Source organism: Danio rerio, chromosome 4 (assembly GCF_052040795.2).
Source record: "Danio rerio strain M-AB ecotype USA chromosome 4, GRCz13ab, whole genome shotgun sequence".
Taxonomy (NCBI): domain Eukaryota; kingdom Metazoa; phylum Chordata; class Actinopteri; order Cypriniformes; family Danionidae; genus Danio; species Danio rerio.
In genome coordinates this window covers 76502501-76515000 of record NC_141024.2, presented here as the reverse complement: position 1 = coordinate 76515000, position 12500 = coordinate 76502501, and the positions used below count along the sequence as shown (strand labels likewise).

Below are 12500 nucleotides of genomic sequence, written 5' to 3'. Positions count from 1 at the left end.
TCTAATCTAAAGCAGGTCTAACTGAATCATTCACTGGATAGATTCAATAATGAATGTGGATAAACCAGGAGTGAATCAGGACTCAGAGCTTTAGTGAGTCAGTAACTGAGTCATGAACTAAATAGATTCATTGTTGAGTCAGTAACCGAGTCAACTGTGTGTGTGTGTGTGTGTGTGTGTGTGTTCCAGCTGCCCACGATCATCGCTGATAATGCGGGCTATGACAGTGCAGAGCTGGTGTCTCAGCTGAGGGCCGCACACCAGGACAACAAGAACACCTTCGGCCTGGGTAAGACACACACACACACACACACACTGATAACCACTGTCTCTTTGTGAAACATGGCACAGGGCTATGTAGGTCTCACACACACACACTGAATGCTCTCTCTCTCTCTCTCTCTCTCTCGTGTGTTTCAGACATGACTCAGGGGTGTGTGGGGGACATGTCGGCTCTGGGTGTGACGGAGAGTTTCCAGGTGAAGCGTCAGGTGTTGCTGAGCGCAGCCGAGGCCGCAGAGATGATTCTGCGTGTGGACAACATCATCAAAGCAGCTCCCAGGTCTCTCTCACACACACACACTCGCGCAGTTCACGAGATTAATTTTGATTCATTTTTTAAGAGTCAGTTTGATTCATTTCTCTCCAGGGAGTCAGTTTGATTCATTTCTTTCCAGGGAGTCAGTTTGATTCATTTCTCTCCAGGGAGTCGGTTTGATTCATTTCTCTCCAGGGAGTCGGTTTGATTCATTTCTCTCCAGGGAGTCGGTTTGATTCATTTCTCTCAAGGGAGTCGGTTTGATTCATTTCTCTTCAGGGAGTCGGTTTGATTCATTTCTCTCCAGAGAGTCGGTTTGATTCATTTTTCTCCAGAGAGTCGGTTTGATTAATTTCTCTCCAGGGAGTCGGTTTGATTCATTTCTCTCCAGGGAGTCAGTTTGATTCATTTCTCTCCAGGGAGTCAGTTTGATTCGTTTCTCTCCAGAGAGTCAGTTTGATTCATTTCTCTCCAGAGTCAGTTTGATTCATTTCTCTCCAGGGAGTCAGTTTGATTCATTTCTCTCCAGAGAGTCAGTTTGATTCATTTCTCTCCACATAGTGAAGTTTGATTCATTTCTCTCCAGTGAGTCAGTTTGATACATTTTTCTTCAGAGAGTCAGTTTGATTCATTTCTCTCCAGGGAGTCAGTTTGATTCGTTTCTCTCCCGGGAGTCAGTTTGATTCGTTTCTCTCCAGGGAGTCAGTTTGATTCGTTTCTCTCCAGGGAGTCAGTTTGATTCGTTTCTCTCCAGGGAGTCAGTTTGATTCTTTTCTCTCCAGGGAGTCAGTTTGATTCATTTCTCTCCAGAGAGTCAGTTTGATTAATTTCTCTCCAGAGTCAGTTTGATTCATTTCTCTCCAGGGAGTCAGTTTGATTCGTTTCTCTCCAGGGAGTCAGTTTGATTCATTTCTCTCCAGAGAGTCAGTTTGATTCATTTCTCTCCACATAGTGAAGTTTGATTCATTTCTCTCCGGTGAGTCAGTTTGATACATTTTTCTTCAGAGAGTCAGTTTGATTCGTTTCTCTCCAGGGAGTCAGTTTGATTCGTTTCTCTCCAGGGAGTCAGTTTGATTCATTTCTCTCCAGAGAGTCAGTTTGATTCATTTCTCTCCACATAGTGAAGTTTGATTCATTTCTCTCCGGTGAGTCAGTTTGATACATTTTTCTTCAGAGAGTCAGTTTGATTCGTTTCTCTCCAGGGAGTCAGTTTGATTCGTTTCTCTCCCGGGAGTCAGTTTGATTCGTTTCTCTCCAGGGAGTCAGTTTGATTCATTTCTCTTTAGAGTCAGTTTGATTCATTTGTCATGAGGGAGTCAGTTTGATTCATGTCTATGAGAGTGTGAATGTAAAGTTATTTTTATTTATCAGTGTATGATATTAATTGTCAATTAAAAACTATTTCAATATCAAAGCATTAGCATATTATCATCAACAAAAGTTAATTTAGGTGGACAGGACCAAGAGAAATCTGTGTGTAACGTGTGTGTGTGTGTGTGTGTGTGTGTGTGTGTGTGTGTTTCAGGAAGCGTGTGCCGGATCATCACCCCTGCTGAACAGCCCCTGCAGCCCCGTGTATTTATGAACAGGAAGTTGAGCTCTTGTCCTGTAGTGTCAGTGTTGGTCGTGTCTGAATGTTACACACACTTTGACCCTTTGTTTACTTAATAAAAACACCATGAACCACTCACACCGGCTCTCTCTCTGTCTCTGCACTCGCCCTGTGTCTGTCAGTGCATGCATTTATCAAACATGTGTTACCGTTCATCTTTATTCTCTGTCTTATTTAAACTAGCGAGTCCCACAGCTTTGATTCTGTACACGTTTAATTTAGATGAAAACACATCCTGAATGAATTGTTGAAGATGAGTCGGATAAATCAGGTAAATACATCAGCACATGCTCCAACCTCCTCTCTAAACAGCACTCGCTGTGGTTAATTCATTATTGCAGATATTCAGTCTGTGCGCACTTCTGAAAGCATAATTTCCCTGCCAAGAGTGCTCACTCCTGAAATGTAGATGGTTTACTGGTCATTTTGAGGATGAAAACTGCAAGTCGAAGGAAATCTGAGACCACCGTCCGTCTTCAAGACGCCGTGTGGAATAATAATGAATCAGGATCAGTAGCACATCTTTATTCCAATTAATTCTGGAAGTATTGTTCATAACTACATAATCTGAACGTTTCATACTCTTGGTTGTATTTCTTCGCAGCTAATACTGATGTTTTTAGCTGTTTTTTCCAGCAAAATTGAACAGTATTTTTAATTTTATAAGCAGCTGCTTATCAGGAATTCACCAGTCAAAACAGACTGATATGTAACTCTGGGATCATTAATATGCTCGTGTTAATAAGCCACAATGTTTCCTAGTGAGATAACGATGATCATTTCCCCCATAGTTATATTTGACTTGCTATCTATGTGGGACTTTTATTTTGAAGCGGGAGATGCAGATTGTTTACCGTGTGCTACTGGACGTCGACTGCAGGAGGCATGTTCAAACTCTCCTCAGGACGCATAATGGAGGATTTACAGGTTATACATGTATTCAGCTGCACTCTGAAGAGGCGATAGCTGTGTTTAATCGCGTCTTTAGTTAATTTATGCTGTTTATTGTGACATTTGAGTCGTATGTTTCAACAAACGCATGTCTAATCGTGTTAAATCCCCCAGCTCAGCTGTCTTCTGCGCATGAAGAGGTGCAGATTAGAGTTTTATTTGACATTATGGCTTAAAAATACAACACAAAACTTCTCTATCGCTCCATTAAGGCAAGTTTAATTATGATTTAGTTATTTCATCTTCTCCATGATGACAGCACATAATATTAGACTAGATATTCTTCAAGACACTTCTATACAGCTTAAAGTGACATGTAAAGGCTTCACTAGGGTAATTAGGGTAAAGTTAGGGTAATTAGGCAAGTCATTGTATAACAGTGGTTTGTTCTGGAGACAATCCAACACTAATATTGCTGAAGGGGCCAATAATATTGACATGACTTTAAAACTATTTAAAACTGCTTTTATTCTAGCCGAAACCAAACAAATCAGACTTTCTCCAGAAGAACAAACATTAGAGGAAATACTGTGATTATTCCCTGAATCTGTTCAACATCATCTGGAGAATGTTGGACAATGAAAAAAAAAAATTCAAAGGGGATGAATAATTCTGACTTGAGCTGTACCGTTAACAAAATAGATTAACATGACTCTGATGGGTCATTATATGTAGCGTTAGTTAAAGTAAACCTCCACCCTATAAATAAGATCTGTCTAGTCATCTGCTGCTATTTTTAAATAGTTTTTGTCGTATTAAGTGTTGGTATATTGCTGTAATCAGCAAACATGCTGTGTGTGTGTGTGAGCTGCACATTCATGACTGATCCAAATATGGTCAATTGTGGACCTCCTGATTCTAGAGGGTTGCAATAAATGAGCTTATAAACCATTTCTGGAGATTTTCTTTAACTTTCTGAAGCCATAAACCTGCTATATAGAGATCAGAGAACAATGTAAGCGTGTAATGATTTTGCATTGCAAGTAGCACAAATGATGCCATCCTGCTGAAAAATAAAACAGTTTTCACCATTAACAGGCTGAATGAATGGATCTGTCATTTGTAATTGAGGAGTTTTCAAGTCCTCAGATGCAGCCTAATCCTGAAGCATTTCTCTCCGCTCCACTGATGTGCACAAACGTAAGTCTGAGATTTTCCAAGTGTGGCCTAAATGACTGTGGATGAAAGTATTGGTCATGTTGACCTGTTCAGTGAACGTGTTGTGTTGGCATGAGTGTTACAGCAGTCTCAGAGTAACTCTGAAATGCTGACAGTGAGAGGAGCAGAGGATCAGCATGGTGTGATATCTCCTCATCAGTGTGTGTGTTTGCAGAGCTGTGTGTGTCAGTGTGTCCTCCAGCAGCGGGTCAGTCACTGGTCTGGACATCATGAGGAGCGCTGGTCTGATCCTGATCCTCGTCCTCCATCTGGGCTTCAGCCACGGCCTGCTCAGGTAAAACTCATACATATATACATGTTCATCTATACGGTTCAGTGTCATTCGCCCTCCTGTGAATATGTGTTCTCAATTATCTCCCAGATGATGTTGAGCAGATTGAGGAAATGTTCACAGTGTGTCTGATAATGTTTGTTCTTCTTGAGGAAGTCTGATTTGTTTTATTTCGGCTAGAATAAAAGCAGGTTTTAATTGTTTAGACGTCATGTTTTGAGTGTAGTCGGAAAAACCCCAATACAAACCCTGACAGAAGGTCTGATGGTGCTGTATTGGTTCTAATGGAAGCTGTATTGGTCCTGTTGGGTCTCCACTGGAGGTCTTTTAGAAATGCTCCTGGAGTAAATCCCCAAACACAGTAGAAACCATTGAACAGTCTCTGCTGTAAATGTGATGTGCTCAATGGTGTGTGTGTGTGTGTGTGTGGTGGTTTATATAGTGCTTTCCACACGGTTATGAGAGCAATTTTCAGCTAACGCACACACACTAGACCTGTCAATTCTTCCGGATTCTCCTGTATTTTACAGTTCTATCCCATAAAGGTATTTTCAGTCTTTATCTGACATTAAAGAGCAGATCCTCTATACATGCAACCCATACCGCCGAACCACCAGGGGCCGCCACTTGCTCTTAAATGCGAGTCTGTTCTGTGCTTTCGCTTTGTTTAGTGATGAAAACACTTTAAATAAGTATAAAAACGGCGGGATTCCCTTCATTTTCATCACAGCTGCCGTCTCCCCTTCACATGCAATCCTCAAAGCAGTCATATAGCAGTGCGTGACTGTCAGCTGACGCGCTCCATAGAGATCAAGCGGATTCTGTACAGGCGATTTGAAGCAGAGCGAAGTCTGGGTTTTGGGTGTGTGTTTAAACAGACATATACACATAATTAATAATAATAACATCTAAAGATGTCCATCTTGGTGTTTTTCCCCTTATTATGGCGGGTAAATCCCTTATTTTCACGTCCTGATGTTGACAGGTATGCGCATCACTGCAGAAATGTGCACATCTGTATTGAAAAACATCTGAAAATGTGTTTATTTTTCTAATATTAAACTCAGACCATGTTATTCACTTATAGTCAAGCCTGATATTATTCACACCTCTTGCAAATTCTGACTTAAAGTTGCTTTAATTAATCCAGCAAGTGTTTTCTTGTTACCATAAATGACCCCGGCTTCTCCAAGAGCTAATAAGATGATGTACATGCGGCACTATTGTGGAAAAACATATATATTCTCAGCTTTTATTGACCTTTGAACACATTTAAAGTCAGAATTTTGCCGTTTGTACTATTCTACTCTATAAATGCACCTAAACAACATTATTCCTATTATTTTAACTGTGTTGTGTATTTAAAGGTCTCATGTACTGTTCGCTTAACAACAAAAACAAACGTTTTTAGCAATATTAAAGGTTTTACTGAAACATTATTATTAGACTTTTATTTAATAGCCAGGTTTAAATGTTATTTAATGGCGCTAGTTCACTAGTGTTGCCGTGTTTTTGCTATAATGATAATATCTGTAAAACCTTTATTAATAAGTGATGACTTGATCATTTGTATTCGCTATTTTCCTTTTTTAGTGTCATTTTGAGGTCCGACTGCAACATGATGTAGGACTGCGGTTGTCTCCACCCACTGATATTGATTGACAGGCGTGTATTAACATATCTCCGTAGTAGCGCATGTAGACATGTCCACAGGACAGGATTTGCAGAGAAACTGAGATTAAAAGATGTGTTCAGCTCGTGGTGATCGGCTGCACATTTGATTTAGCATTGTACTCTACTTTTATAGCTGCGTCGTTGATAACCGCTGAAATAGTGAACACAACTATAAACGAGAACGCTTCAGTCACACAGCAGGTAAATCAGCTGTATTTAACACACCGTCTGAGCTGTAATCATCTCTATACAGCAGCAGATGGAGCTGTTTGGTGGCCATAATGACACACCTGATCAGGGTAGATGAGCAAAAACAGCGTGTGTGTGTGTGTGTGTGTGTGTGTGTGTGTGTCTCAGGGTGGCGTTGCGTCAGTACCCATCCGTGCGCAGTCGTCTGAGAGCCTCGGCTCAGCTGGAGGAGTTCCTGAAGCAGCACCAGCCGGACATGTTCTCCCGCCGCTATGTGCAGTGCTTCCCCCCCGCTCAACACTTCCTGCGCCTGGGCGGAAGAGTCACCGAGAGACTCTACAACTTCATGGACGTGAGCTCCACTCTCCTGTCACATGTCATGTAGCGCACTGTAACTGTGCGGCGTTCAGCATTAGTGACGTCTCCATGCACACTAATGCTTCTGTTGCTGAACGCAAAGTCAAATCGTTCAACAGATGACAAATTACTGAATTACTTAAACACCCACAGTCACCATCAGGAAGTGATCAGAGAAGTGTGTGTGTGCACAATAGTAAATCAATAACGCAATCCAACTTCAGCCAAATAGCTCCTCCCCTTTACCAGTAGCACCTCCCCTATGTCATCAGGTGCTTTTTGTCATCTGCTCTTCCCTTCCTTACTAGCTCCTTCCCCTTGTCAGAAGCCCTTCCCCTTTTTTAGCCCTTCCCCTTCATCAGCAGCCACTCCTCTTTATCATCAGCTCCCCCTTCATCAGCTCCTTCCCTTTTTCAGCAGCCCCTCCCCTTCTTTATGATCAGCTCCTTCCCTACATCATTAGTTCTATCCCTTCATCAGTAGCTCCTCCCCTTCATTATCAGCCCCTCCCCTTCATCAGCAGCCACTCCCCTTTATCAGCAGCCACGCCCCTTCACCATCAGCTCCTCCCCTTTATCAGCAGCCACGCCCCTTCACCATCAGCTCCTCCCCTTTATCAGCAGCCACGCCCCTTTATCATCAGCTTCTCCTCTTTATTATCTGCTTCTCCCTGTCATCAGTTGCTCCTCCTCTTAATTATCAGCCCCTTCCTTTCATCAGTAGATTCTCCCCTTTATCATAATTAGCCCCTTCCTTCATCATCAGCTGCTCATCCTTCCCTTTATCATGATCAGCTTTTATTCAGCTTTTTTTATTATTTTCAGCTTTTTTTTTATCATCTCCTCCTGTTCATCAGTAGCTCCTCCCCTTGATAATCAGATCCTCCCCTTCATCAGCAGCCCCTCCACTTCATCAGCAGCTCCTCCTCTTTATCATGATCAGCTCCTCCCCTTCATCAGCAGCTTCTCCTCTTTATCATGATCAGCTCCTCCCCTTCATCATCAGCTCCTCCCCTTCATCATAATCAGCTCCTCCTGTTCATCAATAGCTCCTCCCTTTTATAATCAGTTTCTCCCCTTCATCAGCAGCTCCTTTCCCTTATCAGCAGCCCCTCCCCTTTATCATGATCAGCTCCTCTCATACATCATAAGCTCCGACCCCTCATCATCAGCCCCTCCCCTTTATTTTAATCAGCCCCACCCCTTCATTATAATCAGCCCCACCCCTTCATCAGCAGCTCCTTCCCTTTATCATCATCAGCTCCTCCTCATCATCATCAGCTCCTCCTCTTGATCATCAGCTCCTCCTCTTCATCATCAGCTCCCCCCTTTTATCATCAGGTCCTCCCCTTTATAATCAGCCCCTCCCCTTTATCATCATCAGCTCCTCCTCTTCATCATCAGCTCCTCCTCTTCATCATCAGGTCCTCCCCTTTATAATCAGCCCCTCCCATTTATCATCATCAGCTCCTCCTTCTCCTCATCAGCCCCTCCCCTTTATCATCAGCCCCTCCCCTTCATCAGTAGCCCCTCCCCTTTTTAAATCATGTAACAGTTGTGTTTTCCCTGTAAAAGAGGCTGATTTTAGAGTTTCTGTTTTGTTTCTAGTCCAAAAATCTCCAAACTCTTAAATCAACAAGTATTTTCTAGACGATCACAGAAGTATAGTCTTGTTTTCAGAAATAATGAGTCAAATATAAGGGAAAAATACAATAAAATATACAAGCAGAATAATCTGTCAGTGGTGTGAGCTAAATAAATATATATATATATATGCTGAACTAACTCATTTTCTGACACTCAGACATCTCCTGTTTTATAGAATCACTCAGGATCTTCTCATGAAGGTCAAAGGTCATGCTTGTAATGTGTGTGTGTGTGTGTGTGTGTGTGTGTGTGTGTGTGTGTGTGTGTGTGTGTGTGTGTGTGTGTGTGTAAAGGCTCAGTTCTTCGGTCAGATCAGTCTTGGCAGACCGGAGCAGAACTTCACTGTGGTGTTTGACACCGGCTCCTCTGACCTGTGGGTGCCCTCGTCCTACTGCGTCAGCCAGGCCTGCGGTAACACGCACACACACACACACACGCACGCACACACACACACACACACGTCAGCTGGTTTAAGAAGTGTGCTAAGTTAATCAACAGTTATAAGCCTGTGATTCTGTAATCCTCCTGTATTTACACACACTCAACTCCTGTGTACAGTATGTGTGTGTGTGTGTGTGTGTGTGTGTGTGTGTGTGTGTGTGTGTGTGTGCTGATGATCTTCTGATAATGTGTGTGTGTGTGTGTTGGGTCACCGTGCTCTCCTCTTGGCACAGCTCTGCACAACAAGTTCAAGGCCTTTGAGTCGAGCACATACACACATGACGGACGCGTCTTTGGCATCCATTACGGCTCCGGGCACCTGCTGGGGGTGATGGCCAGAGACGAACTCAAGGTACTGGAGCGCCGCCTGTAGCATTAGCAGAGGCAGATGTGTTAGATGGCAGATTGCTGCCTCTTATCATAACAGAAAACAACAGACACAAGTGTGTTACTCAGTAGCAGGATGCTGCTGCGGCCCACATGCTGACTGATTCAATAGTTAACAGCTGATGGAATAAAACTCAGGCCTCACAGTAAGAAGGTCTCTGGTTTGAGTCTCGGCTGGGTCAGTTGGTGTTTCAGTGTGGAGTTTGCATGTTCTCCCCGTGTTGGCGTGGGTTTCCTCCGGGTGCTCCCAACACATGCGCTATAGGGGAACTGATCAACTGAATTGGCTGTAGTGTATGGGTGTTTCCCAGTACTGGGTTGCAGCTGGAAGGGCATCCGCTGTGTCAAACATATGCTGGAATAGTTGGCGGTTCATTCCACTGTGGCGACGCCTGATGGATGCATGTTGTGCGTTCCCTCTCTCTGTGTGTGTGCAGGTGGGCTCGGTGCGTGTGCAGAATCAGGTGTTTGGCGAGGCGGTGTACGAGCCGGGCTTCTCCTTCGTGCTGGCCCAGTTTGACGGTGTTCTGGGTCTGGGTTTCCCTCAGCTGGCCGAGGAGAAGGGCTCTCCTGTGTTCGACAGCATGATGGAGCAGAACATGCTGGACCAGCCCGTCTTCTCCTTCTACCTCACGTGAGGAACACACACACACACACACACACACACAAACACACACATACACACACACAGCAGAAATACTCCAGTCATTGATTAAAACCTCAGACAGCGCACTCCTGAGGAAATGGGAAGGCTTATAATCTCATTAATACACGATTTAATGTCGTGTGTGTGTGTGTGTGTGTGTGTGTGTGTGTGTGTGTGTGTGTGATGACCTGTGATGTCAGGAATAACGGCTCAGGGTTTGGAGGAGAGCTGGTGTTTGGGGGAATGGACGAGTCCCGCTTCCTCCCTCCCATTAACTGGATTCCGGTCACACAGAAGGGCTACTGGCAGATCAAGCTGGACGCGTGAGTGCGCACACACACACACACTAACACACACACACACTAACACACACACTGGCATGAAGTCAAGACACTTCACAACAAGCATTTCTGGTCTTGTTTTAAACATCTAATCATTCTTAATCACACAGTGATGTTTAGAGAAGCAGGACATCTCTTGTGTTCTCACAAATAATGAAGAGAGTTTCCTTAAAACAAGCTCAATAATCTGACGATGGGGGTTTGAGGATACACTGTAAGAGTGCAGCGGTCCACACTGTTCACTCATGTTGACCAACACAAATCCATCAAGCTAACTGAACATTCATTCATTCATTTTCTTGTCAGCTTAGTCCCTTTATTAATCCGGGGTCGCCACAGCGGAATGAACCGCCAAGTTCACTGAACACTTTTAACTAATTCATGTAGATGGAACATAAAGAAATGAAGTTGTCCCAGTGACATCTCAAGAACTGTGTTCTGTCAGCTCATTTTGATTAAGTAGTTAATATATATTATATTATTATTATAATATTATATTATATTATATATGATGGAAGAGAAATCTCACTGTTCAGATTACTCTTCTGTGTTTTAGTCACGGATCGGACCATGTTTTGGCTCAGCAGATGTGATTTGGTTTCCATTCATTACAGGAACACACTGCAGGACACTTGTGCTTTTAGCAAACAGAACTGAGAAGCTGCGATTTAATAAAGATGAAGTCAATAAACAATCAGCTGATGAAATGATTAATAATGAAATCACCCTTACGAGTACTGTGGCTAATAATCCTGGTCAACACATCATATTTAATGTTTAGTCTCGTCTTCAATAGATGAAGAGTTCTTCACTCAGTAAACGTCATGCTTCAGTACTGGATGATCAGTTCTGCAGAGTATTCACTGGTGTAGTTTTTTTTTTTTCCAAAAGTATTTTTATTGAACATATTAGATATGAAACATACATTACAAAATAGCTTTTCAATTAAATTTTTTTTACACAACACAAACAAAACCTGTCGCACATACATTTAGGTTCTAGAAAAAAATATATAAATAATATTAGGAAAAAATACAAATAAATAGTAATAATAAGTAAAGCATATGTTACTCTCATAAATAAGGAAAAAAAAAAAGAAAATACAAAAAATTGAAGAGAAAAAAGCAAAAAAAAACAACAACAAACAAACAAGGAAAGGTTCTACTCTTCTAAAATGACTGAGGGGTCCATCTTTTTTACGTGATCTAAAACAGGTTGCCAAGTGAGAAAAAACATATCAGTACAGCCTCCTAAAGTGTATCGTATTTTTTCTAAGGTCAGGTGGTGTAGGACAGTGGTATCCAACCTGGGGTCCGCGCCCCCCTAAGGGGGGCGCCAGAGTTCACAGGGGGGGCGCGGGAGAGGATAAGTATTGAGGTAGAAAAAGGCATAAAAATGCTCCACTATTATAAAGGGCTTTGCAATTAATCGAAAATCCGATTTAGATTTCGGTTTCAAACGATTATAAAAAAGCATTAATCGAGATAAATGATTATTGCATCATATTTCGCCACAGTTGTACACGTGTTGCTCTTAAAAGCGCGAAAGAGCTTATGTGTGTGTGCAGCACGATCACGCAGTCAGAAGCATGCGCAGGTCAGCATTCACTCTCATTCACACACTGAGACGAGCAGAGGAGCGCAGACATCTAAAGTCATCTTAACGTGAACGCTGTAATGGTCAAATAGGTGTCAGAATGCGGTGTTTAGTGATTATTTACATTAACCCTCATTTGTGTAATAAACAAACGAGTTGAGGATCAAAAGACGTGAAAGAGAAACCATTAAAGAGACAGTGCGCTATAATCCTTCTGCCGCCTGTTTTTATCATAATTAAACAAACACAACGAGAAAACCCTCGCTGCTCTTGACTGATGGACTGCTGTAGCTAAAGTGTTTTTCTTACAGTGAAGATGCTTAAAGCACAGTTTGTTTCATATTTTTATTCTATTGTATTTATTTCTCTTTCCTTTGCAGGGTGGAAAATAACTATGTATACAGTTGAAGTCAGAATTATTAGCCCTCTTGAATATTAGCAAACCTTTTCCTGCCCAATTTCTGTTTCATGGAAATATATTTTATTAACTTATTTCAGAACATAATAGTTTTGATATCTCATTTCTAATTACTGATTTCTTTTTGTCTTTGCTATAAAGACAGCACATAATATTTTACTAGATATTGTTCAAAATACAAGCATTCAGATTAAAGTGCAGTTCAAAGGCTTAATTGAGGTAATAAGGCAAGTCATTATAACGGTAGTTTATTC

General features: G+C 42.1%; 3 protein-coding genes across 13 annotated transcripts in view; all 3 read left to right on the top strand.

The window, feature by feature from the left end:
- cct2 (chaperonin containing TCP1, subunit 2 (beta)) overlaps positions 1-2228 on the top strand; it is a 12069-nt gene extending 9841 nt beyond the window's left edge. Inside the window, exons 14-16 of one of the 2 annotated variants that reach the window (XR_015481772.1) lie at positions 190-289; positions 421-1098; positions 1741-2228. Coding sequence is in view for 1 of the 2 variants with exons in the window: in NM_201455.1 (NP_958863.1) it covers positions 190-289; positions 421-562; positions 2064-2094 (273 nt within the window). In the remaining variant the exon portion in view is untranslated. 2 annotated transcript variants of the gene reach the window in all.
- LOC148682569 (uncharacterized) overlaps positions 1-12500 on the top strand; it is a 1090975-nt gene that overhangs the window by 506179 nt on the left and 572296 nt on the right. The gene's annotated exons all lie outside the window — the stretch shown is intronic.
- nots (nothepsin) overlaps positions 2268-12500 on the top strand; it is a 13988-nt gene continuing 3755 nt past the window's right edge. The window contains exons 1-8 of one of the 9 annotated variants that reach the window (NM_001441345.1): positions 2268-2421; positions 4140-4241; positions 4435-4554; positions 6583-6766; positions 8711-8828; positions 9092-9210; positions 9683-9879; positions 10092-10214. In NM_001441345.1, coding sequence (NP_001428274.1) covers positions 4490-4554; positions 6583-6766; positions 8711-8828; positions 9092-9210; positions 9683-9879; positions 10092-10214 — 806 coding nt within the window. In that variant the 5' untranslated portion in view covers positions 2268-2421; positions 4140-4241; positions 4435-4489. Of the gene's footprint in view, positions 2422-3002; positions 4057-4139; positions 4242-4434; positions 4555-6582; positions 6767-8710; positions 8829-9091; positions 9211-9682; positions 9880-10091; positions 10215-12500 lie in introns of those variants that run through there. The other 8 variants (NM_131804.3, NM_001441343.2, NM_001441342.2 and 5 more) reach the window with 8 other exon arrangements.